The sequence below is a fragment of the Panthera leo genome, chromosome A1, assembly GCF_018350215.1.
Source record: "Panthera leo isolate Ple1 chromosome A1, P.leo_Ple1_pat1.1, whole genome shotgun sequence".
Lineage (NCBI taxonomy): Eukaryota > Metazoa > Chordata > Mammalia > Carnivora > Felidae > Panthera > Panthera leo.
In genome coordinates, this window is record NC_056679.1 from 117,085,196 (window position 1) to 117,112,565 (window position 27,370).

At 40.3% G+C, this 27,370-nt stretch overlaps 2 protein-coding genes across 5 annotated transcripts in view; both read left to right on the forward strand.

Moving 5' to 3' along the window:
- LOC122218998 (protocadherin beta-15-like) overlaps positions 1–27,370 on the forward strand; it is a 31,986-nt gene extending 4,616 nt beyond the window's left edge. The window contains exons 1-4 of one of the 4 annotated variants that reach the window (XM_042937284.1): positions 3,972–4,036; positions 6,964–9,421; positions 12,797–12,830; positions 26,767–27,370. In XM_042937284.1, coding sequence (XP_042793218.1) covers positions 7,030–9,421; positions 12,797–12,830; positions 26,767–26,800 — 2,460 coding nt within the window. In that variant the 5' untranslated portion in view covers positions 3,972–4,036; positions 6,964–7,029 and the 3' untranslated portion in view covers positions 26,801–27,370. Of the gene's footprint in view, positions 1–3,971; positions 4,037–6,846; positions 9,422–12,796; positions 12,831–26,766 lie in introns of those variants that run through there. The other 3 variants (XM_042937287.1, XM_042937300.1, XM_042937293.1) reach the window with 3 other exon arrangements.
- On the forward strand, positions 1,568–26,842 carry LOC122219094 (protocadherin beta-15-like). Its single transcript, XM_042937358.1, is given in 3 exon segments — positions 1,568–3,900; positions 3,902–4,036; positions 26,767–26,842. Coding segments are annotated over 2 exon segments (2,388 nt in total). The 5' UTR covers positions 1,568–1,645; the 3' UTR covers positions 4,035–4,036; positions 26,767–26,842.

The following is a 27,370-nucleotide window of genomic DNA, read 5'->3' on the forward strand; positions in this document are numbered from 1 at the left end:
TATGCAAGACAGTTTTTACACTTGGCCCATGCTGTTTTCCCAGTTAGCCACATATTAGTGTACCAGATTTCATGATAGTATCTATTTAAAAGTTATTAAAATTTTGGCTAAAGTTTGATGCAACTGGGGAGACACAGATCCCCTACCACAAGATGTTTTTCCCATTGCTAGGACTCTGAAGTCATGCTAGGGTGCCAGGATCCCAAGCTATTCAGAGACATGTGAGCTGCTTGCTAAAAATGAGTTGTGATCTTCCTTATTTGATATAAGTTTTACCTGCTCTTTCAGATGAATCCATCTTATTTTCTTCTGCACTTTATTTATTGGTTTAACTTCAGCCCTTTATTTTTATGATCTACACCATGCTATTTTTCAAGATCTCAGTGAATCTCTGCTTCAACATGTGTCTTGATTTTAGGAATAAATGTAGATATCTTCACAAATTGTTTTGTACAATGGAACAAATCAATACAGTATGCTCACATAGGTACAGACACATTCTCCTTAGACAAAATTTACACATAAGTCATCCATAACCCCTTCAACTTTTTTAATGTTTATTTATTTTTGAACGAAAGAGAGTGTGGGGAGGAACAGAGTGATCTGGGGACAGAGGATCCTAAGTGGCCCCATGTTGACAGTGGAGAGCCCAATGTGGGGCTGGAACTCATGAACCCTGAGATCATGACCTGAGCCAAAGTCCCAACACTTCACCTATTGAGCTGCCCAGGCACTCCTAAACTTTCTTTTTTTTAAATTTTATTTCTTAAATTTTAAGTTTATTTCTTTATTTTGAGAGAGAGAGCAAGTGCAGGTTAGGGGCAGAGAGACAGAGAATCCCATGCAGGCTCCACGCTGTCAGCATGCCTTATGCAGGGCTGGATCCCACCATCCCTGAGATCATGACCTGAGCAGAAATCAAGAGTCTGATGCTTAACCCGCTGAACCACCCAGGTGCCCCACCCCTTAAACTGTCTATTGAATTTGCATAGTAAACCAATTCTAGCTGGTCTATCACTTAAGTTTATACTCCTGAAACATGTGAATGAATCTCTTCACCTACTGTAGTGGCAGTGAGTTTGTGTATATTCTTTGTTTAGGAACAGACTGATAGCAACACCGTTTTCTACTTAATTTTTCCCCAGAGCACAGATTATACAATATAATAGACAAGTCCATGAGGTCAGAGAAGGTATTTGTATTTCCAACACTTAGTACAATATTTGACGTATAACATGAAATAAGTGTTTGTTGAACAAATACAGTTGGCTTTGTTCTTGCCAACATCCTTTCCTAACGTGCCTGTCACCATTTCCACATTTATAACTTCACAGGAGAATACAAGTTATCATTTTATTTATAAACCATCCCATGTGTAATCTGTGGTATGTTTTTGTGTGTGCATGTAAATAAAATGAGTGTTATACGTTTTGTAGCATCGTCAGCAAACTAGGTTTAAGTACAACACATGGTGGCGCTGTAAGCTAAGGCTGGGAATACCAGACAGGCGGATGGTTACTGTCCCTGCAGTTATACGCAGATCTAAGAGAAGAGAATTAACCTTGCGGCAGGGATCGACTGGCAGAGCAGTTTGCCTAAAGACCCAGTAAGTACCCAGATTCTAAAGGCTTTTGGCGTTGGAGAAATGGAGGCTGAAGAGGAGCGTTTTCCTAGACTAAGGCAAGTTCTTCTTCTCTTTGTTTTGCTGGCTCACACTTGCGCGGAGCGGGAAGATTATTTTATTACAGAAGAAACAGAGAGTGGTTCTTTTGTGGCCAATCTAGCAAAGGATATAGGGCTAGGGGCAAGAGAGCTCTCTCGGCGGAGGGCTCGGATCATTTTTAACAATGACAAAAAGCATTTTCAGCTGAACCTTCAGACTGGAGATTTACAAGTAAATGAGAAACTGGATCGGGAAGAATTGTGTGGCTCCACTGAACCTTGTGTACTGCAATTTCAAGTGTTACTGGAAGAACCTTTGGAGGTATATAGGTATAAGCTTTTGGTCACTGACATAAATGACAATTCCCCTGTGTTCCCAGAGGCAGAAATGATTTTAAAAATCATGGAAAATACTCTTCCAGGGGCTGTGTTTCCCCTGAAAAATGCGCAAGATTTGGATGTAGGTGTCAATAATGTTCAAAACTACACCATTTATCCCAACTCCCATTTCCACGTGCTCACCCGCAACAGCGGTGAAGGCAGAAAATACCCGGAACTGGTTCTGGACAAAGCCCTAGATCGAGAACAGCAGCCCGAGTTTAGATTAACTCTCATGGCAGTAGATGGTGGAACTCCTCCCAAAACTGGGACTACCCTGGTCCTCATTCATGTTTTGGACATCAATGACAATGCTCCTGAGTTTGTGCAGCCACTCTATCGTGTGCAGATCCTGGAAAACAGTCCCCTGGGATCTCTTATTGTCACTGTTTCAGCTAGAGATTTAGACACAGGAATAAACGGTGAAGTAGTCTATTCATTTTTCTATGGCGATGAAGAGATTACTAGGACATTTGCACTAAATGAACTCACAGGAGAAATTAAAATAATTAGGAAATTAGATTTTGAAAAAATTAAGTCATATGAGCTGGATATTAAGGCTTCTGATGGGGCAGGTCTTTCGGGAAAATGCACTGTCATAATAGAGGTGGTGGATATAAATGACAACACCCCAGAAATGACGGTGGCTTCCCTTATAAGTTCCATCCCTGAAAATTCCCCTGAGACCACGATAGCTCTTTTCAGTATTCAAGACCCAGACTCTGGGGAAAATGGGAGGATGGTTTGTTCCATCCAGGAAGATGTTCCGTTCACTCTGAAACATTCTGTTGAAAATTTCTACAAGTTAGTAACAGAAGGAGTGCTAGACAGAGAGACAAGATCTGAGTACAACATCACCATCACCGTCACCGACTTGGGGACCCCCAGGCTGAAAACGCAGCACAACATAACCGTGACGGTCTCCGACGTCAACGACAACGCCCCCGCCTTCAGCCAAACCACCTACACCCTGCGCGTCCGCGAGAACAACAGCCCCGCCCTGCACATCGGCAGCGTGAGCGCCACGGACAGGGACTCGGGCGCCAACGCCCAGGTCACCTACTCGCTGCTGCCGCCCGCGGACCCGCAGCTGCCCCTGGCCTCCCTGGTGTCCATCAACGCGGACAACGGGCAGCTGTTCGCGCTCAGGTCCCTGGATTACGAGGCGCTGCAGGCGTTCGAGTTCGGCGTGCGCGCGGCCGACCGCGGCTCGCCCGCGCTCAGCAGCCAGGCGCGGGTGCGCGTGCTGGTGCTGGACGACAACGACAACGCGCCCTTCGTGCTGTACCCGCCGCAGAACGGCTCTGCGCTCTGCACCGAGCTGGTGCCCAGGGCGGCCGAGGCGGGCTACCTGGTGACCAAGGTGGTGGCGGTGGACGGCGACTCGGGCCAGAACGCCTGGCTGTCGTACCAGCTGCTCAAGGCCACGGAGCCCGGGCTGTTCGGCGTGTGGGCGCACAACGGCGAGGTGCGCACGGCCCGGCTGCTGAGCGAGCGCGACGCCGTCAAGCACAGGCTGGTGGTGCTGGTCAAGGACAATGGCGAGCCGCCGCGCTCGGCCAGCGTCACGCTGCACGTGCTGCTGGTGGACGGCTTCTCGCAGCCCTACCTGCCGCTCCCGGAGGTGGCGGCGGCCGAGGCGCGGGCCGACCCGCTCACCGTCTACTTGGTCGTGGCCTTGGCGTCCGTGTCGTCGCTCTTCCTGTTCTCGGTGCTGGTGTTCGTGGCGGTGCGGCTGTGCAGGCGGAGCCGGGCGGCGTCTGCGGGTCGCTGCTCGGGGCCCGAGGGCCACTTTCCGGGCCACCTGGTGGACGTCAGCGGCGCGGGGACGCTGTCCCAGAGCTACCAGTACGAGGTGTGTCAGGAGAGGATCTGGGACCAAGGAATTTAAGTTTTTGAAATCTGTTGTCTCCATTGCTCAACAGAAGTCTGTGAATGATGTGGAGGAAAACACACATTTTGTAAATTTTGGATTCAATTACGAATTTGGATGAAGGTTAGTTCTTTCTAAATATGATAGGTCTCCATTACTGCTTTGGTCCATATAGAATGTGTTTCTTGGGTGTTTTGCTGATTCCACATTCCTATTAAAGGGATTAGAAATATTCTTTAAGCATATCCTCATATTTACTCTGTTTTTTTTATTTCTATTTTGATGGAAACAAAGAAATTTCAAATTTATTGCTTTACTGAAAAATCATGAACATGTGGTTCAGTTTATCAACTTTTCATTATCGAGCACTGTTGATTTGAAGATGACTCCAGCTCCATCCTCTATTTGGTTGTTATATGGAAGCTCTAAATTTTTGATGTTGTGGTTACTTAGGAGGTATCATTCATTAACATAATGAAGCCTATGTTTAATCTGATATTAAGCTTATCTATCTTAAATTTTTAAGTGGAAAAAAGTTCTGCAAAAAATGCATATTTTTGTTTCACGGTAGTATTAAATAGAAAGGCTACAATTTCTCCCATATTTAAGGGCTTTTCTTCTATAACAACCTTCAACATATCATATATATGAGTATTATTAAAAGATTATTAGATTATTTCAAGATACTTAAATGATAGATCCTTTTTGTCTAGCCCACCCCATCATGTTCGGTAAACTTCTCTCTTCAGTTGAAGTGACATTTATTCTACATTTCAGCTACATTTATTTCACTCATTTCCCCTTGTGACTTCAGACAATCAGACAAGATGGTAGATATCGCTAATCCAAGCTGAGCAAATCTGACTCTTTTGTTTAAAAAATGGCTTTAGAAATCAGATCTAAAATAGTTTTTCTGTTGGGCACCTGGGTGGCTCAGAGCCCCTCATCAGTCTCTGTGCTGACAGCCTGGAGCCTGGATCCTGCTTCGGATTCTGTGTCTCCTCTCTCTGACCCTCCCCCACTCATGCTCTGTCTCTGTCTCTCTCTCAAGAATAAGTAAACGCTAAAAAAATGTTTTATTTATTTATTTTTGTTTATTTATTTTTGAGACAGAGAAAGACAGAGCTTGAGCAGGGGAGGGGCAGAGAGAGAGGGAGGCACAGAAACTGAAGCAGGCTCCAGGCTCTGAGCTGTCAGCACAGAGCCCTATGCGGGGCTTGACCTCACAAGCTGTGAGATCAGGACCTGAGCTGAAGTCGGTCGCTTAACCGAGTGAGCCACCCAGGCGCCCCTAAAAAAATGTTTTAAAATAGTTTTTCTGTTAAGAACTTAACAAGAATGTGATATCATGTTGGCTAAATAAATGGAAAGAAACACAGAAAGTCAATCCACTTAGGGAAAAGAAGAAAGGAGATGCCTAAAAAGCAACTTTACAGATTAACCAATCTCTCCCAAGTCTGCTTTCTCCCTTGGGTTTTTGGAAACAAATATGTGCTCTTTTAATAAATCTCCTTTTAATTATGATAGCTAAGTGGATTTTTCCCTTGTCAAAAGCATGTTTAGATATTCTTTCATGGGTTGAACTTTACTATTAATTGGAAATTTTTAACTTAGGGTTTTTATATTAATGTAATATTTGGGATCAAAAGTTTGTGGAATATTAGTAAGGGATAAGCACAAGCTTTTGTTAAAATGTATGATTTTGAGAAGAATTGGTGGCTATTTTCAAATTTTACTGTTTTTGGAATGTCTTATGAAAATTCTACGTAGGAGTTTTTGCATATAATCAGTGTCATAATAGCATTAGGGTGAAATAACATTGACAATGTGAAATGTGTTCTAAAAGAGATGTATACCTTTTTTGTAGAATCTTTATAACCTGGTTGTTATGTTCTGGTTTTTGTTTGTATTTTAGAATCTATTCCATTGCATAGTGGAAGCCAGAGTGTTTTGCCATTTGATGAAATACATTTAGATCACTCTGAATTATTGCAAATTACTATTCAAAAGAACATAGAAAATGGCTACTTGGGAATATGGGGTCTTGTTTATCCAGCTCATATAATGAACTAGGGTCCCAGAAAAAAAGGGGGTCTTCTACATTAGGAGGAGAATCCATCTATGAGAATTTTAAAATTAATTGTGATTTATTGATTGATCTATTCAACAAATATTTGTTGAGTATCCACCATGTGTCAGGGACTCTTATAGATGCTGGGGGATGTGGAAGTCAACAAAACAAAGTTCTCAAGCACAAAAATGACACAGAAAAGAAAAAACTAATTATGTATGTATATGCTATATCAGATGGTGGTCAATACTAAGGAGAAAAAGCAGGGTAAGAGTTATAGGACTTATATGCATTTTCCCATAGTTTGAAAGTTTCATAAAATCATAATTCTCTGACCTTATGTTGAAATGGCATCATAAACTGGAACTAACTGGTAGTTTTTTCTTTGATATGATTCAACCAATGGGAACCACAATTCTGTCACATACACTGCCTAGAATTTGAAAGAAAATCCAGAAGAATTAACCCTTTCCTTTTTGCTGAGGGAATTTTAAGAAATCACGTAAGCATATGCTGTTATTTTTATAAGATGACATACCACTATTGTCTTCTTTCACTTCTCATCTTTCAGAGCACCTCACCCATACTACAGGTTTTAAAAAGTAAGGACCATGTTTAGGTTCTTTGCTGATCTGTTTCAGAACTTAGTACATAGATATCAATAACACTTTTTTTAAATGAAGGAATGAATAATTATAATTGCATGGTTTTCTGATTACATCATTTCCAAACCATTTCCAAACTCCTAATAGCTGGCTAGATATCATACAGAGGGAATAAATTGTAGCAGTTCTTTTCGAAGACAACGCATGGTGGCGCTGCAGGCTAAGGCGTAAAAAAAAAAAAAAAAAAAAAAAAAAAAAAAAAAAAAAGCCCAGGAACTGCTACGAACTCTACCTTAGATCTATAGCCGAAGACAAAAGCCTGTAAGCAGAGTTCCGGACTGTAAGTCTTACTACTCACCATCATTTCTGGACAGGTTACCGACTAAGAGATCTATCACCGTCCCTAAGGTAGAGCTGAGCCCCGTTTCTGGAAAGCATTTATGGAATTAAAGATGGAGGTCGGAAAAGAGTGTTTTCCTAAACAAAGGCAAGTCCTGATTCTCTTTCTCATGTTGGGAGTGGCTCTGGCAGGCTGGAAATCCCGACGCTATTCCGTGATGGAGGAAACAGAGAGTGGTTCGTTTGTGGCCAATCTGGCCAAGGACCTGGGGCTGGGAGTTGGGGAGCTAGCCGCGCGGGGAGCCCGGGTGGTCTCTGAGGATAACGAACCCCGCTTGCAGCTTGATCTGCATACCGGGGAATTGATACTGCATGGGAAACTGGATCGGGAGGAGATGTGCGGCCCCACAGATCCATGTGTAATGCATTTCCAAGTGTTACTGAAAAAACCACTGGGAGTATTTCGAGCTGAACTACTGGTGAGAGACATAAATGATCATTCTCCTGAGTTTCCTGAAAGAGAAATGACTCTGAAAATCTCAGAGACTAGCCCTCCTGGAACCGCGTTTCCACTGAAAAAAGCCCAGGACTTGGACGTGGGCAACAACAACATCCAAAATTACAGTATCAGTTCCAACCCTCATTTCCATATTTCTACCCGCACCCGGGGGGATGGCAGGAAATACCCAGAGCTGGTACTAGACAAAGAGCTGGATCGCGAAAAGCAGGCCGAACTCAGCTTAACCCTCACAGCGCTGGATGGCGGCTCTCCACCCCGGTCTGGCACCGCCCAGGTTCGCATCTTCGTCTTAGACGTCAATGACAATGCCCCTGAGTTTGCACAGACACTCTACCAGGTGCAAGTTCCAGAGAACAGCCCTGTAGGTACGCTAGTAGTCAAGGTCTCTGCTAGAGATTTAGACACTGGGACAAATGGGGAAATATCATACTCCTATTTTTATAGTTCCCAAGAAATAAGCGCAACTTTTGAGCTAAACAACCTTTCAGGAGAAGTTCGCCTACTTAAAAAATTAGATTTTGAGACAATATCTTCATATGAGCTGGAAATAGATGCGACTGATGGTGGGGGGCTTTCTGGAAGATGTTCTGTCTCCATTGAGGTGGTGGATGTTAACGATAACTTCCCAGAACTAACGATTTCATCACTCACCAGCCCCATTCCTGAAAATTCTCCAGAGACAGAAGTGGCCTTGTTTAGAATTCGAGACCGAGACTCGGGGGACAACGGAAGGATGACTTGTTCCATCCAGGATGATCTTCCCTTCGTCCTGAAGCCATCAGAAGAGAATTTCTACACCCTGGTAACAAATGGGGCGTTAGACAGAGAGACAAGACCCGAGTACAACATCACCATCACAGTCACCGACTTGGGGACCCCCAGACTGAAAACGCAGCACAACATAACCGTGACGGTCTCCGACGTCAACGACAACGCCCCCGCCTTCAGCCAAACCACCTACACCCTGCGCGTCCGCGAGAACAACAGCCCCGCCCTGCACATCGGCAGCGTGAGCGCCACGGACAGGGACTCGGGCGCCAACGCCCAGGTCACCTACTCGCTGCTGCCGCCCGCGGACCCGCAGCTGCCCCTGGCCTCCCTGGTGTCCATCAACGCGGACAACGGGCAGCTGTTCGCGCTCAGGTCCCTGGATTACGAGGCGCTGCAGGCGTTCGAGTTCGGCGTGCGCGCGGCCGACCGCGGCTCGCCCGCGCTCAGCAGCCAGGCGCGGGTGCGCGTGCTGGTGCTGGACGACAACGACAACGCGCCCTTCGTGCTGTACCCGCCGCAGAACGGCTCTGCGCCCTGCACCGAGCTGGTGCCCAGGGCGGCCGAGGCGGGCTACCTGGTGACCAAGGTGGTGGCGGTGGACGGCGACTCGGGCCAGAACGCCTGGCTGTCGTACCAGCTGCTCAAGGCCACGGAGCCCGGGCTGTTCGGCGTGTGGGCGCACAACGGCGAGGTGCGCACGGCCCGGCTGCTGAGCGAGCGCGACGCCGTCAAGCACAGGCTGGTGGTGCTGGTCAAGGACAATGGCGAGCCGCCGCGCTCGGCCAGCGTCACGCTGCACGTGCTGCTGGTGGACGGCTTCTCGCAGCCCTACCTGCCGCTCCCGGAGGTGGCGGCGGCCGAGGCGCGGGCCGACCCGCTCACCGTCTACTTGGTCGTGGCCTTGGCGTCCGTGTCGTCGCTCTTCCTGTTCTCGGTGCTGGTGTTCGTGGCGGTGCGGCTGTGCAGGCGGAGCCGGGCGGCGTCTGCGGGTCGCTGCTCGGGGCCCGAGGGCCACTTTCCGGGCCACTTGGTGGACGTCAGCGGCGCGGGGACGCTGTCCCAGAGCTACCAGTATGAGGTGTGTCTGACGGGAGACTCGGGGACCAATGAGTTCAAGTTCTTGAAGCCCTTCTTCCCCAGTATTCTAAACCAGGACCTTGGGAGGAAGTCAGAGGGAAATCCAACGTTCCAGAATAGTTTAGGTATCTGAAAGTTTCCTGTTTGCTTTTACATTAGCTTTGTCTCCTTCACCTTTCTGTTTATTTTTTAATCCAGTAGTAATTTTAATTCTACTCCCCCCCCCCCTATTTTCCATAGTAAATTTACTTTGCTTTGTTGGCTTGGTTGTCTTATGATTATTTTTACAATTATTGTATAATCAGCAAAAATTTTATATCAGGAAATTCACATTTCTGATTAAAATTTTCATACTCATTCCTAAAGGATAATATGAAAATTAACCTCTTAGAATAAACAATTCTCATTTTGAAAATATTTTACTGACTATATGATATTACATAAGAATGTCTGATTCCTTTTAACATACTTCATTTTTAAATTACTGGAATCCTTTTAGTTTCTATTAGTAACACAGCTACACCTTTTGTATAACCCCTTGTGAGTTTTGGGTGAAATCAGTTTGTATATACTAATGTCTAGTTTCTTCTGAGTTCTGTTTGGATTTTTCTTTTACTAATAGGCATCAATGTATATATTTTCATGCTATTTATTTTTTTAAAAATCACACTTGTAATCATTAGATTTTCACTCTGAAATATATATGTCACCTCATGAAAGTGTATCTTTATTATGATTTCTTTCTCATATTAATTAATGTTGAAAAGACTTATGGGTTGTCACTTACATGTAACTTAAATTACAATCTTGTTAAGAGTCCTGGGCAGATTTGCTGATACCCAGATTGACTGTGTTGAGGACTTCCTAGATACTCTAAAGATTCTAGTATCGAGTAATACATTGCTTACAGTTGTCCCCTGGGATTGCAGAGTAATTCTCAAATGAGTTCCAGATTCTAGGCCTAGTGGAGCTTTTGATGGCACAATATGCCAGTATCTACTTGCCTTTGGATGATGACATTGTGCTTATTGTTAAGGGATATGAAAGAAAATACATTGTATATTACTATTAGTTAGCCAAAGAAAATTTATCTCAACCTCCAGGAGCCTCTTAATTTTGGAAATGCTATAAAATAGTGTGCGTAGGCAGAATAATGGCCCCCTAAAGACATCTGCATCCTAATTCCTGGAACCTGTGACGATGTTATGCTATACTGTGAAGATGAATTAGGTTCAGATGGAATTAAGGTTGCTAATTAGCTAACCTTAAAATAGGGAGAATATCCCAGATGTTCTGTATAGGAGTGATTTAATAAGTCAAAAGGCTTTAAGAACACATCTGAGTTTTCCCTGAGATGCGGAAGAAATTCTGTCTGTGGGCAGTGGTTTCAGCTTGTGCTCCAGAGTTTCAGCCAGCCCTGTAATTGCCTGCCCTACAGATAATGGACTCGCCTAGCCAGCTCTCACAATTGAGTAAGTCACTTCCTTGCAACAAATCTTTCATTTTGTATCTCCTAATGGTTCTGTTTCTGCAGTTGAACACTGAATGCCACAGGTTTTGTTACCTGGGAGTGGAATGCTGTTGTAACAAATAACTAAAATCATGAAAGTTGTTTTGGAACTGGAAGGAAGGCAGAGGCTGGAAGAATTTTGAAAAGCATGATGGAAAAAGTCTAGATTGTTTTGGACAGACTGTTAGTAGAAATATGGATGTTATCAATTCTATCAAAGTCTCAGGAGGAAATGAGCATGGTGGAGAAAATATATGTTGCCTTACGGAATATCTAAATCCTTGTAAAGAGAATGCTGGTAGAAATATGGGTGTTAAAGTCACTGATAATGAGGGCTCAGAAAGAAATGAGGTGAAGAAGGTGATATTGGAAAGTAAAGAGAATCCTTGTTATATAGTAGCAGAAAACTAGGCTGAGTTGTGTCCTGCAGTTTTACGGAAGAAGGACTTGTAAATAATCAGCTTGGTTATTTAACTGAGGAGATTTCCAGTCAAGGAGTTGGAGGTGCAACCTCATTTCTTCTTGATGCTTATAATAAAATATGAGAGTAATGAGACAGATGGAGGGAAGAACTGTTAAGCAAAAAGGAACTAGAACTTGGTCATGTGGGAAATTCTCAGCCTATTCAAATGGCAAAAGGGGCTCAAAAAGGAAAGTCACTATTAGGAAAGCATGCTTTAGAGAGAAAGCCAAGGGTGTCACAGGACAACCTTTTGATAGTGCTTTGGAAGAATTAATAGGTAAGAGTATTCAGTCATGCAGCAGGTTCTTTAAAGAGATTAGGCATGTGTTTCATGGAAATCCCAAACATCTCAGCCGAAGTCAGGAATAGAGATGAGATTACCCAGGAAAGAACTCTGAAGCAGCCCTTTGTATAGGAGAGAGAATCCCTGTGACATACACAAGGGACTCAAAAGGTTCTTGAGAATGTTATACCGGCAGAAATATTACCAGCATAAGTTGGAAGGCACAGAGAGAATGATAGAAAAGAAACCTGTTGTACTTCACAATTATATAAGCAAGAAACGACTGAAAAAACTACTTAGCTAAAACATGTACAACCCTCTCATGCAAAAGATGACTCTTAAGACAGAGCTGGAGCCTGGAGGGTGGAGCTCCAAACCCAGGCCTTGAAAGCAAATAGAGTTTTCCTACATGGATTTCTACATTTCTTGGAACATATGACTGCTTTCATTTTCTGTTTTTTGAACTGGAATAACTATTGTTACCTATGCCCTCTTGTCATTATACAGTTTGAAGAACAGATAATTAGTTTTACTGGTCCACAGATGGAGAGGAATTATGCTCAGGATAGGTAATTAGAGTCTCAACCATACCTAATTTAGATGATGTCACTGGTGAAATTTGGAACTTTTGAGTTGATGAGATTTAGATGAAATTATGGACTGAGTTGATACTATAATGAGATGAGATCTTTGGGGACCTTGAATATATTTTTTTAATGTGGAATGAATGTGGATCTTTGGGGGGGGGCAGAGAATGGAGTGTGGTAAGAAGGATAATGGCCCCACAAAGTAATCTCTGGAACCATGAGTATCAAGTTAAGTGGCAAAGAGGAATTAAAATTGCTGATAGAATTAAAGTTGATAATCAGCTGACCTTAAACTAGATTACCCTAGACAATCCAGGTGAATCCAATGCAATCACAAGAGCCCTTAATAGGAGTCATTATCAGAGAGATGTTTTAGGAAAGACTCGGCCAGCCTTTGGTGAGTTTGAAGTTGGAAGGGACCCTCCAGTGAAGGAATTCAGGGAGGCACTAGAAGCTAGATAAGGCAAAAATATATTCTCCCTTAGAGCCTACAGAAAGGGATGCAGCCCTACCTTAAATATAGCCCAGTGAGACCCATTTTAAGTTTTTAAGTCACAATTATTTTGTAATTTGTTACAGCAACAATAGGAAACAGAGAGAAGTGACTACTAAAAAGCCGTTTCTGAACCCATTTTTCTTTGCCTTCCCCTCTTCTAGGCCAAAATATTCATGTTCCCATGATCCCTTGCAGGTAGGAATATAGTATTCAGCTGTTGTTAATGATTTGAAAGTGCATTTGGGGAATTTTGCCTAAGGGAAATTTTTCTTTTTTTTAAAGCTTTTTTCTTTTCCTTTTTTAAATTGAAGTATAGTTGATACACAATGTTAAATTAGTTTCAGGTGTATAATTCAGTAATTTAACAACCCCGTATATTATGCTTTACTCATCACAAGTGTAGGTACCATCTTACAACACTATTACAATGCCATTGACTGTATTCCCTATGCCCTACCTTTCATCCCCATGAATTATACATTCCATAACTGGAAGCCTGTGTCTCTCACTCTTCTTCACCTTTTGTACACATCACCACTTCCCTCCTCTCTGGCAAACGCCAGTTTGTTCTTTGTGTTTGTGGGTCTGTTTTTGTTTCTGTTTTTGGTTTGTTCAGGTTTTTTTTTTTTTTTTAGATTCCACATGTAAGTGAAATCATATGGTATTTGTCTGTCTGACATGTGTCACTTTGCATAATACACTTAGGTCCATGTTGTTGAAAATGGTGAGATCTTGTTCTTCTTAAGGGCTGAATAATATTCTGGTGTGTGTGTGTGTGTGTGTATACATGCACATCACATCATCTTTATCCATTCATCTGTTGATGGACTCTTAAGTTGCTTCCATACCTTGGCTGTTGTAAATAAAGCTGCATTATACATAAAGGTGAAAATGGTGAGATCTTGTTCTTCTTAAGGGCTGAATAATATTCTGGTGTGTGTGTGTGTGTGTGTGTGTGTGTGTGTGTGTGTGTGTGTGTGTGTGTATGTATATATATATACATGCACATCACATCATCTTTATCCATTCATCTGTTGATGGACTCTTAAGTTGCTTCCATACCTTGGCTGTTGTAAATAAAGCTGCATTATACATAAAGGTACATATATATTTTTGAATTAGTGTTTTTGTTTTCTTTGGTTAAATAACCAATGTGTATTACTGCCTTGTATGGTATTTCTATTTTTAGTTTTTTGAGGAAACACCATACTGTTTTCCACAGTGGTTGCACCAATTTACATTCCTACCATCGGTTCAGGGGAGTTCCTTTTTCTCCACATCCTTGCCAACACTTGCTATTTCTTGTCTTTTTGATACCAGCCATTCTGACAGGTGTAGGTTGATGTCTTATTTTGTTTGATTTGCATTTCCTTCATTATTGGTGATGTCAAGCATCTTTTCATGTATGTATTGGATATCTGTATGTCTTTGAAAAAAGATGTGAGGTCCTCTGCCCATTAAATTGGATTATTTGCTTTTTGGTGTTGAGTTGTAGAAGTTCTTTACATATTTTGATTATTGGATATGTCATTTGCAATTATCATCTCCCATTTAGTAGGTTGCCTTTTTATTTTGCTGATGCTTTTTTTACGGTGAAAAAGCTTTCAATTTTGGTATAATTAAGGCAAATATTTCTCAGAGGGTTAGTCTGAGGTGGCATGTTCTTAGGTCTTTTGCCCATGTTCCTTTTTCATAACCAGTGTATGTACTGGTGAGTAAGCCTTGAGTTGAAGCAGCCAGTTTGCAGCCATGAGATGAATACTCAGAGATAATGTAGCTGACTTTATAGCTTCATTTAGTCATTTTCCAATTTGGCTAATACAGACATACATAAAAACTGAACTTTCAAAGGAATATTTTTGGCTAGTAGCAATGCCAAGGTTAAGTTCTAAAGAAGAGAATGAGAAGGTGAGCTGATAAGCTATACTTTAAAACCTGTGGGAGTGGTGCCCTGACAAAATGACTATGATATTTATGGAATAATCCAGAACTGGTTTCCTTCTCAGGCAGGGAAGCAGCAGGACCAAAAAGTTTACTTAGTAAAATAAATTACCGAGGCATGTGTCCTGAAAATCTTCATAAGCAGATCATCAATCTAAATATCTTGGTAAAATATGCTTGGTAGAAAGATCAGAAATTCCTAACAACCTTTTCAAAACACAGAGATGTGTGTTTTGTAACAGGCTCAGAGACCCCCATGTGTGAGTATTCACTACTCCTTTCTTAGGTTACTTCACAAATATTTTATTAGTATAGAATTTAAAGCCATCTCCCAAGGATAAATACTTATGTCTTTCTTGGATTCATCTGGAATGCCTCAAAAAGAGCATTGCTTCCAATTTATCAGCAGAGTCATGAAAAAGCAATAAAAATCTTTCATGACACATGACTGGTAATGCCTGGCCCAGTTTTAGAACTCCAGGGCTGCACTAAGTGTTTGTGTGTCTATGTATGTTTGTATATGTGCGTTTGGCGGGGGACGGGGGGAAGTAGCTTTAGTAGATGGTAGAGATGCCCTGCATGCACATGTAACTACTAGAGTAACATTGCTTTTACATAGCTTTTCCACTTTTAAAGAGATTTTTCCTTTAATGCGTAAATGCATGTAATAAACTTGGCATTGATAACGTATTCTAGAAGAGATCATATTTGCAAACTAAAGGAGCTTTATTTTGTAATTTTAACAGTTCCAGCATTATTATATCTAGATGTTTGATAGCCCTCTTGTCCTTGAAGGAACAGCCCAGGAGAGAGAACTGTACAGTAGGTATGGTAATTTTTTCCCCTAATGAGTTCAGGAAACAATAAAGTTGACATCAGAATGTGACAGGGATGGGATTAGGATGAGACCACGTTTGTGCAAGTGTGTGGTTATATCCTTTCTTTGTTTACTATTCTGATATTTTGTCCATCATTGATTTTGTTCATTAAGTTTTATTTTTTTTTTAGAATATTGCATTAAATAGTATCTATCTTTAGTACTACATTTTTGGGTGACATTAATTTTGTTTCTGAGACACTTGACTTAGCCTGGTCCAGGTCCTATTGGTTGTTTCCAACTTGCAAGTTCAAGTGGCCGTTGCAGTACTTGTGTTATAGTCATAGCTAGAATCTGAGCACTGAAATCTGAATCAGTTGCCTCTCCATTCTGATTATGGGGTAGCTGCAGCAAGGATAGAAGAATACAAATATACCCAAGGAGATCCAATGAACTGGAGTCCTACAGACTGAGAAGAGAAAAGCACACCTATGGCTGTGACTGGCCAGGCAAATTGTTTACAGTTTTCTTCCAAGTGGCATGCAGCTGTGTGAAAAATATTCTATCTGTTAGGTAGATTCGATCTGCTACTATGTTGTTGAGAATTTTGCATTTATGTTCATGAGTAATATTGACCTATTTTTTTCATGTTATACTCTTACCAGGTTTAGTTTCAGGGTCATATTGGTCTCATAAAATGATTTGGCAGTTGTTTCCTCCTCCTCTCTTTTATGAAAGAGTTTGTGTAAGATACTAGTTCTTCTTTATGTATCTGATAGAATTTACCACAAAAGACACATGTCTTTTGAATTGTAAAATCAATTGCTTAAATAGATAGGCTGCAATTCTCCCTTTCTGTTTTCTCTTGTGTCACTTGGTAACCTGTGTTTTTTAAAACAATTTATCTATTTTATCAGATGTTAAATTTATTGACATGAAGTTATTGCTAATACTCCTATATCATCTGTTCAATATATTTAGAATCTGTAATGATGCGCCTTTTTCATTCTGGGTATTGGTAAAATACATTATCTCTCCTTTTGTCTTTATCAGTATTGGTTTATCAGTATCAATTTTATTAATCTTTTTAAAAAACCAATCTTATTCTTATTTTCCTATTTCTGTTTTTTATTTCATTGACTTCCACTCTTATATTTTTATTTCTTTCTCTATACTTACTTCGGGTTTAGTTTTATTCCCCTAGTTTCTCTGAAGATTTAGATAATTGATGCTAAACTTCTTTTAATACATACATATATATATATATATATATATATATATATATATTAAAATATATAAATAAAACCTGTACATTTCTTTCCATGCATTATTGAAGCTACGTTTCATGAATTTTTTAAATTTTAATTCTTTTGAGAGAGACAGAGACAGCACGAGCAGGGGAGGGACAGAGTGAGAAGGAAAGAGAACCCGCTAGTGCAGAGCCAGGCAGGGGGCTCGAACTTTTGAAACTGTGAGATCATGACTGGAGCCAAAACCAAGAGTCAGATGCTCGACCAACTGAGCCACCCAGGCACCCCTACATTTCATGAATTTTGATACATTCAGTTTGAATTCGTCTGTAACTTCCCTGTTGATTTCTTATTTAAACTATTGGTTAACTGGAAGTATGTTGCTTCATGTCCAAATATCCAGAGATAACATTTTTCATAGTGAAAATAATTGCTTTGGTCTGGAAACATCCTCAGTATGATTTTGATCCTTTGAAATTTATTGGGTTTTGTTGTTATCCAATATATGGGTTATCTTGGTGAGTTTCCCATGTGTACTTAAATGTGTATTTAGTATGCTATATCAATTAAACCAAGTTGCTTGATAATGTTGTTTGATTTTTCTTTATTCTTACCATTTCTCCTACATGTTTTTCTGTCAATTATTGAGATAAAATGTTAAATTCTTAGACAAATTCACAATCATTATTTATTTCTCCCTTCTGGTGTAGCACTTTGTAAAAATTCATACATTTTGAAGCTCTGTTATTAGATATGCACAAGGATTATTTTATCTTTTTTTAAATTTGTTTTTAATTAAAAAAATGTTTTAATGTTTATTTTTGAGAGAGAGACAGAGACAGCGCACAGAGGAGGGGCAGAGGGAGAAGGAGACAGGCACAATCCGAAGCAGGCTCCAGGCACTGAGCTGTCAGCACAGAGCCCAATACTGGGCTTGAACTCATGAACCAAAAGATCATGACCTGAGCCAAAGTCAGATGCTTAACCGACTAAGCCACCCAGGTGCCCCGGATTATTTTATCTTCTTGATGAACTGACACTAGTATGAAACATCCCGTTTAGTGTCTGGTAATACTGTTAATCTGATATTACTATAATCACCCTATATTTCTTATGCTTAGAGTTCATATGATATATCTTTTCCCTCCTTTTACTTTCTCATCCTTTTTATTTTCTTTTTTAATTTTATTTATTTATTTTTAAAATTTGGTTAAAATTTAGTTTGAAATTTCCAAATTAGTTACCATATAGTGCAACAATGATTTCAGGAGTAGATTTATCAGTGCCCCTTATCCATTTAGCCTATCCCCTCTCCCTCAACCCCTCCATAACCCTCTGTTCTCCATATTTAAGAGTCTCTTATGTTTTGTCCCCCTCCCTGTTTTTATATTATTTTTGCTTACCTTCCCTTAGGTTCATCTGTTTTGTCTCTTAAAGTCCTCATATGAGTGAAGTCATATGATATTTGCTTTTCTCTGACTGATGTAGTTGCAGATGGCAAGATTTTATTCTTTTTGATTGCCGGGTAATACTCCCACTTGTGTGTGTGTGTGTGTGTGTGTGTGTGTGTGTGTGTGTGTGTATACCACATCTTCTTTATCCATTCATTCATCGGTGGACATTTGGGCTCTTTCCATGCTTTGGCTATTGTTGATAGTGCTGCTATAAACTTTGGGGTGCATGTGTCCCTTCGAAACAGCACACCTGTATCCCTTGGATAAATACCTAGTAGTGCAATTGCTGGGCTGTAGAGTAGTTCTATTTTTAATTTTTTGAGGAACCTCCATACTGTTTTCCAGAGTGGCTGCACCAATTTCATTCCCACCAGCAGTGCAAAAAAGATCCTCTTTCTCTACATCCTCTCCAACATCTGTTGCCTGAGTTGTTAATTTCAGCCATTCTGACAGGTGTGAGGTGGTATTTCATTGTGGTTTTTATTTGTATTTCCCTTATGATGAGTGATGTTGAGCATTTTTTCATGTGTCAGTTGGCCATCTAGATGTCTTTTTTGGAGAAGTGTCTATTCATGTCTTTTGCCCATGTCTTCACTGGATTATTTGTTTTGGGGCTGTTGAGTTTGATAAGTTCTTTATAGATTTTCGATACTAACCCTTTATCTGATAGGTCGTTTGCAAATATCTTCTCCCATTCTGTCCATTGCCTTTTAGTTTTGCTGATTGCCGTCTTAATATTTTAAATACATCATATGTAGACACAGAATTGGATCTTGCTTTTTTTAATCCAGTTTTATCATTTTTGTCTCTTAATTGTAGAGTTGGTTCCATTTATATTTAATGTAATTATTTATATTATTGTGTCTATTGCAATTTTTTTAATATTTTTTGTTTCTAATATAAGTTATTGCTAAGTTGGCTAACATACAGTGTATACTGTGTGCTCTTGGTTTTGGGGGTAGATTACCATGATTAATCGCTTACATACAAACACACAGTGCTCATCCCAACAAGGGCCCTCCTCAATGCTCATCACCCATTTTCCCCTCTCCCCCAACACTGTTTGTTCTCTGTATTTAAGAGTCTCTTACAGTTTGCCTCCCTCCCTCTATGTTTGTAATTATTTTTCCCCTACCCTACCCCCGTGGTCTTCTGTTATGTTTTTCAAGTTTCACATATGAGTGAAAACATATGGTACCTGTCTTTCTCTGACTGATTTCACTTAGCATAATACCCTCCAGTTCCATCCACGTTGCTGCAAATGACAGGATTTCATTCCTTCTCTTTGCTAAGTAGTAGTCCATTGTATACGTAAACCATATCTTCTTTATTCATTCATTAGTTGATGGACATTTAGGCTTTTTCCATAATTTGGCTACTGTTGAAACCACTGCTATAAACATTGGGGTACATGTGCTCCTATGCATCAGCACTCCTGTATCCTTAGGATAAATTCCTAGTAGTGCTATTGCTGAGTCGTAGGGTAGTTGTATTTTTAATTTTTTGAGGAACCTCCACACCATTTTCCACAGCAGCTGCATCAGTTGGCATTCCCACCAACAGTGCAAGAGGTTTCCCGTTTCTCCACATCCTCTCCAGCATCTGTTGTTTCCTGAGTTAATAATTTTAGCCACTCTGACCGGTGGGATGTAGTATCTCAGTGTGGTTTTGATTTGCATTTCCCTGATGATGAGTGATATTGAGCATCTTTTCATGTGTCTGTTGGCCGTCTGGATGTCGTCTTCTTTGGAGAAGTGTCTATGTCTTTTGCCCATTTCTTCACTGGAATATTTGTTTTTCAGGTGTTGGCTTTGGTAAGTTCTTGATAGATTTTGGATACTAACCCTTTATCTGATATGTCATTTGCAAATATCTTTTCCCATTCCGTTGATTGCCTTTTAGTTTTGTTGATTATTTCCTTCGCTGTGCAGAAGCTTTTTACCTTGATGAGGTCCCAATAGTTCACTTTTGCCTTTAATTCCCTTGCCTTTGGAGACATGTCAAGCAAGAAATTGCTGTGGCTGAGGTCAAAGAAGTTGTTGCTTGTTTTCTCTAGGGTTGTGGTGGTTTAAGATTTTATTTTTTAAGTAATCTCTACAACCAATGTTGGGCCCAAACCCACAACCCATAGATCAAGAGTTGCATGCTCTACCAACCGAGCCAGACAGGCACCCCTACTGCAGTTTTTTGTACCATCTATTTTCATTCCTTTGTTTCTTGTTTACTGGGTTTGGATTTTGTTGGTTTGTTTGTTTTGCTTAATTGTGTATTTTTTTGTATTCCATCTTATATCCTAAATTAACTTTTTACCTGTAACGTTTTTGGGGTATCTCAGGATATGAATACACAGCCTTTCCTTAACACAGTCGACCTTAAGTTTTTATTATTTCACTTCACCAATAATGTGAAAAACTTTCTATTAGGTGATCCTCATCTTTTTTTGTCATGGCAGAGAAGATCAGTACAAGACATAGGAGAGATAATTAAGAATTCATATGGTAAATAAAAAAAAAGAAAAAAAGGGGCGCCTGGGTGGCTCAGTCGGTTAAGCGTCCGACTTCAGCTCAGGTCATGATCTTGCGGTCTGTGAGTTCAAGCCCCGCATCGGGCTCGGTGCTGACAGCTCAGAGCCTGGAGCCTGTTTCAGATTCTGTGTCTCCCTCTCTCTCTGACCCTCCCCTGTTCATGCTCTCTCTCTGTCTCAAAAATAAATAAAAATGTTGGGGCGCCTGGGTGGCTCGGTTAAGCGTCCGACTTCGGCTCAGGTCACGATCTCGCGGTTCGTGAGTTCGAGCCCCCGCGTCAGGCTCTGGGCTGATGGCTCAGAGCCTGGAGCCTGCTTCCGATTCTGTGTCTCCCTCTCTCTCTGCCCCTCCCCCATTCATGTTCTGTCTCTCTCTGTCTCAAAAATAAATAAACATAAAAAAAAATTTTTAAATAAATAAATAAAAATGTTAAAAAAAATTAAAAAAAAAGAATTCATATGGTAAACAAACTGAATATAATCAAATTGGGAAATATTTGAAAAATATTTTAATATGCAATGTGTAGAAGATACTCCATACTAGAGAGAAATCTAATAAAAATAATCAGTGTGAGAAAGCCTTCAGCCAGATTCCAACTTTAAGTGTGCACAAAAAGAACTCATACTGAAGAGAAATGCTATGAATTCAGTGGATGTGAGAAAGCATTAACTAATCATTCATTGTTAAAACACACATGGGATCACACACTGGCACAAACTCTATCAGTTTAAGGAATATAGAGAGCCTGTCAGCTATTCTTTGTAGTGTAGGGCTCATGATGTGAAAATTCTTCTTGGAAAAGAATACACAAAATGTAGGAAAACCATTATTCATTCTTCATCCATTGTTGTACATGTAAAACTCATGGTGGAAATAAGCTTTATTTCATATAATGTGAAAAAGTCTTCCATTTTTTTCATCTCTTAGAAGAATGCTTTCTCAATGAAGACAAATACTATGAGTGTGAAAAATGTGGGAAAATATTCAGTTGTCCTTCAACCTAGAGGCACATGTGAGAACTCATATTGAAGATATGACTTTGACTATAGAAGATTATGAGTAAATCTTTATTTCTTCCACATTCCTTACTGTACATGTAAGATTGACATTGAGGGGAATCCTTATGAATGTAAGGAATATAGGAAAACCTTCACTTACTCCTCAAAGCTTACTCAACAGGTGAGAAAACCTATCAAAAAGGAACTCTATACATGGAAGAAATGTGGGAAAGACTAGTTTTCCCTCTCCTTTTAATAACCATGAGCACTGGAGAGATGCCTTATAATTGTATATGATTTACTGTATATATGATATTACACATTGGAAGAGAAACACTGTGAATATATGAAATGTAGTATCTACTGCCTTTGCATCTGTTCAGTAATGAGAACTCATACTAGAGAGAAACCATGTTAATGTTTGGAATGTGGGAAAGTCTTACCTTGTATCCAATTCCTTCAAAGCCTTGTGAAAATTCACATTGGAGAGAGAGCATATAAGTGTAAGAAATATGGAAAAGTATATTTCCGAACACTTCAGTACATATTTGAGAACATATACACAGAAGAGGAACTATATAAATGTAAAGAATGTGGAAAAGCTTTGAAGTTTTTCTCATTGCTTAGTGAGCTAGTGAGAACTCATACTGTGATACAAGACTGTAAAAAATGTGGAAAATTCTTTAGTTTACCTTCATGCTTCAAAGGCATGTGAAAAGTCACGTTGGAGAGAAATGCAATGAATGTCGTCAATTTTGGAAAACCTTCCAATGACTCTCATCTTTTATTATGTGTAAGGAAATTCATACTGGAGGAGAAATCTTTAAAATGTTGTAAGTATGGAATTTCTTTAACAGTGTCTCATCTTTGAAGTGACTCATAAACTCATAATTTCTCATATTTTTTAGCTCCTAATTCCTACTTTTTATTTTCTAATATAAACCTTTATGGTATGAAAATTGTTGTTCCCAATACCCTTGTAGCTATATCATACAACTTCTGATATGTTATTTGCATTATGATTCACTAAAATGTATTATATCATTTCTATTGTGAAGTCTCTTTGAACTTAAGTAAAGTATTTTCAGTATGTAAGTGTATTTGAAATTATTTTTGTTATTGTTTCTAATTAATTACCACTATATGCAATGCATGTGGTCATTGTGCTATTGACTTTGGTACTTGTTGGGACAAATAATTGATTCTTACTGTTGAGAGATCTACAGCATTTTTGTAGCTAATGTAGTACATAACTAATTGTTTTGGTCAATGGGTAGTTGATATAAGTAAAAACTGCCAAGTTATCAAAAAGGATGGTTTCATTAGACTTGGTAATTTCACCTTCTGTGTTTTGCTCTTCCAAGTTGGACACAACACTTCAAGTTGGGGAGCCCTTTCAACCATGAGAATGAAAGCTAAGGATAATGATTGTGCTGGATTGTGTTATATGATGCTTAGAACCACATTTTCCAGAATCCTATATGGTTTTAGGTTAAAAGTGGACAAGAGGAACATGCATGAGATTTGGAATGCAAAATGAAGAAGCTATTAATCTCAAAAGGGTGTGGAAGTAGCAGATTGACAGATGCAGAACCATTCAGAAGTTTCAAACTTCAAGGTTGACTTCCTGACTATTGGCTTTGTTGAACATCAGCCCTGAGCCGATCATTAAGCACTTAACCTCAGTTCCTTCAGAGGTGGTAGATTCCACAAACATCTCCATGAGCTTATTCTTCATAGACCTACTTTGATGGATAGAAATGCACAGCTGTTTGAATTTCCATATGCACTCAAACCTGCTTACTCTTACTGCCCTTTCAGGATATCATGATTTGAAACTTTTCCAATATTCTGATTGCCTTTTCTCTACATTGTAAAAGGTGTATTTTCTGTAGTGAGCACATAGTTCAAAAATAAACATAAACAAATTAGTAACTTTGTTCCCCTTTTGTATTAAGTGGTTACACTATGCCTGTACTGACTATTTGTGGACTCTTCCAGGAGAGAAAAAAGCACCTTGCTGATTTGTGGGTCATGTTGTGAGAATTTTACATTACTCAAAACTAATAAAATCCTAAATGATAAACACAGTATGTGTTAAATTAATTGATTAATGTAACTCATCGTATTAGCAACATAAAGGAGAACATTTATGCGATCACCTCAATAAATGCATACAAAGTCTTTGAAAAATTTAAAGTGCACTTTGTGAAATTTTCAACACTGTAGAGGATGGGAACATCTTCACTGTGGTAAAGAATATCTACAAAAATCCTACAACTAACATCATACTTAATGGTGAAATAATGAGTACTTCCCCATTATATTAGAGACAAGGCCAGTAAGTTCTCACTGCTTCTGTTCAACATTATAATGGAGGATCTAGTCAATTTAAAAATACAGGAAAAATAGGGGCGCCTGGGTGGCTCAGTCGGTTAAGCGTCTGACTTCAGCTCCGGTCACGATCTCGTGGTCCGTGAGTTCAAGCCCCGTGTCGGGCTCTGGGCTGATGGCTCAGAGCCTGGAGCCTGCTTCAGATTCTGTGTCTCCCTCTCTCACTGCCCCTCCCCTGTTCATGCTCTGTCTCTCTCTGTGTTAAAAATAAATGAACATTAAAAAAATTTAAAAAAATACAGGAAAAATAAATAAAAGACTGAGGTGCCTGGATGGTTCAGTCAGTTAAGCATCTGATTCTTGATTTCAACTCAGGTCATGATCTCCTGGTTGTGAGCTTAAGCCCGGGAGCTTGCTCTGCGCTGACAGGATTCTCTTTCTCCCTTTCTCTATGCCCCACCCCACCTCAAAATACACATTTTTTAAAAATACATAAAAGACACAGATACTTAAAATATTAGTGTTTATTTACAGATGAAATAATTGTTAAACTACAGGGACTAATGAGTAGTAGGCTGAGCAAGGGTGAGGATATAAGGTTGATTTCTATACTATAGAAAATCAGTTATATTTCTTTTTAAAAAAATTTTTTTAACGTTTATTTATTTTTGAGACAGAGACAGAGCATGAACGGGGGAGGGTCAGAGAGAGGGGGACACAGAATCTGAAACAGGCTCCAGGCTCTGAGCTGTCAGCACAGAGCCCGACGCAGGGCTCAAACTCAAGGACCGCGAGATCATGGCCTGAGCCGAAGTCGGCCGCTTAACAGACTGAGCCACCCAGGTGCCCCAGAAAATCAGTTACATTTCTATATAACTGCAACAAATGGAAAATAAAAGTTAAAAACTACCATTTGCTATAACATTAGAAAATAAATAGGAATAGATTTAACCAAAGATGTGCAAAGTTTCGACACTGAAAATTATAAAATATTGCAAAGAAGAGTTGAGAAGATTTAAATAAATGGAGAAATATGCCATGTTCACTGGTTGGAGGACTCAGAATTGTTAAGATGTGCATTACTACAAAGTTGACCTCTATAGAGATGCAATCCCAATCAAAATCGAACCAGACTGTTTGGTAGAAATTGGCAGTTGGCAAGCAAACATACGTATTTGTAAGACATCGTGTATAGACATATATATTGTAAGACATCTTGTATAGACATATATATTAGCAAAAGGATCAGTGAACAAACTAAAAATTGAACTTAATGTACTACGAATTATTTGAAGAGAAAATGAACATTTTTTTTTCGGTATCCTTATATACTCATGGATTTATGGACTTAATTTGTTCTAATCAAGTATACATCATTGGTTCTTTTTTACTAATTAATCACAACTTGGCCAGCCGGAAACTCCTTAAACTGGCCTCTCTGGGTTTTGACCCAACCCATTATTTTGAAAGCATCCTTCTTGCTTTCTGGTAATAGCAAGAGGTCACAAAATTATTCTTTTTTTTATTGGTGATCCAGTATGTATTACACTATCCTTACAAAGAGCTCTGCTTCCTTTTCATTGAATAAAGGTGTTAGAGGACAAAATCTTGCACGTCTGAAAAGTTGGAAGATTGAGTATAAGGAGCTCTGGGTTAGAAGCATGTTGATGGACATGTGAGAGTGATCATAAAGTGTGAAAACCTCTATGTGCTAAGTTAATGGCCACCAGAGGGCATCCCACCAAGAAGAGTCACTAAACATTGAAATAGACAAAATTATATATCCATTGAACTTTAAAAATTAAAAAAAAAATTGTAATGTTTATTTTTAGAGAGAGACAGACAGAGCATGAGTGGGGGAGGGGCAGAGACAGAGGGGGAGATAGAGAATCCAAAGCAGGCTCCAGGTTCTGAGCTGTCAGCACCGGGCCTGACGTGGCTCTTGAACCCACAAACCGGGAGATCATGACCTGAACCAAAATGAGACACTCAACTGACTGAGCCACCCAGGCACCCCATATACCCTCTGAACTTTAGAAAGCTTTTTTCATCAGCCAGAATACCACTGGCACGATGAGCACATGAACAAAGAGGACACATTGGCAACGATGCAAGTGTCTGTGCCTCACTTACCAAGGCTGATCTAGCTGCTTCCATACACAGCCAAATGTCTAACCTTCCAGCAGTTGAGACCAACACTAAACCCTTTATATGGCAGGAATGGCCTCAGTTACCATTGCTCCTAACAAACAATTTAGGGAATTTGTGCTTCCCTTTTCTGAACTCTGGGCTCTGCATGGTTAGAAGCCCTTGTCCCTAAAGGGAAAATTTTCCACCAGGAAACAAAGCAAGATTCCCAATATAATGTAAGCTGAAGCAGTAGCCTCAATCTTTTGGATTCTATGTGACCAGGGTCCAGCAGACAAGAAGAGAAGTGACCAACTTGACTCTTATCATCAGGAGGAAATAGGGCTGCTATTACATACTGGGGGGCAAGGAAAAATATGTTTGGCACCCCATGGACCCACTTAGATGCCTCCTAGTACACCTTTGGCCATTTACTTTGGTAATTGGACATATGCAACAATCCCAGATTGAGAAGGGCATGGTGACCATGGCTCAGATCTCTCAGGGATGAACGTCTGGATTACACCACCAGGTAAGCTGGTGAGATCAGCAGGGATGCTAGTGGAGGGTTGGAAGAAACCTAAAGTGGACAGTAGAGAAGTGAGGAAATGATTGTCTGTTTTAACCCTGAAACCAGGTTCAGTAGCAGGGGCTGTAGGTCATCCCATTAAACTTTCTCTTTAAGTTTCCCTCCAGGAAGAGGACCATCAGAACCATGAAAGAGCTGTCTTCTGAATATATGTATGAAGAGGATCTGACTGGCACAGCAGGTGGACTGTAAAGACATGGAGATGCACCACTAAGATTCCCCTTCAGAGAAGGACTTGTGTCTGGGAGTGGCAGGAGCGCTATCAGTGGGCATCCTTCAGCTGTCACACCCATCCCAGGGTAAGCCACATCAAGCCACTGATCAAGGTGGAAATATGAAGACCTGGTTATTTCAGACTAACACAAAACACCTCTAATGGGCCATTTTAGCTCCAGAACTCCCTACTTCACTGTCTGCTGAATCCTGCCTCCATCACCTCAATTCCACAGGTATAAATCCCAAAGAACTCTCAGCAGACACCCTACACTCAAACTCTATCTCAATGTCAGCTTCCTAGAGATCCCAACTTAGTAACACAGCTTCTGGTTTGTTACTAGACTGTGGTAGAGACTGAACCCCTGACTACTAGATACTACCAGATTCATCAAACCATAAAATTGGTTTCCTGTGTATCAGCATTCCATCTTCAAGTGGAATAATACAAGATCATACATGACAAGTTCTAGAGAATGTAAATGTT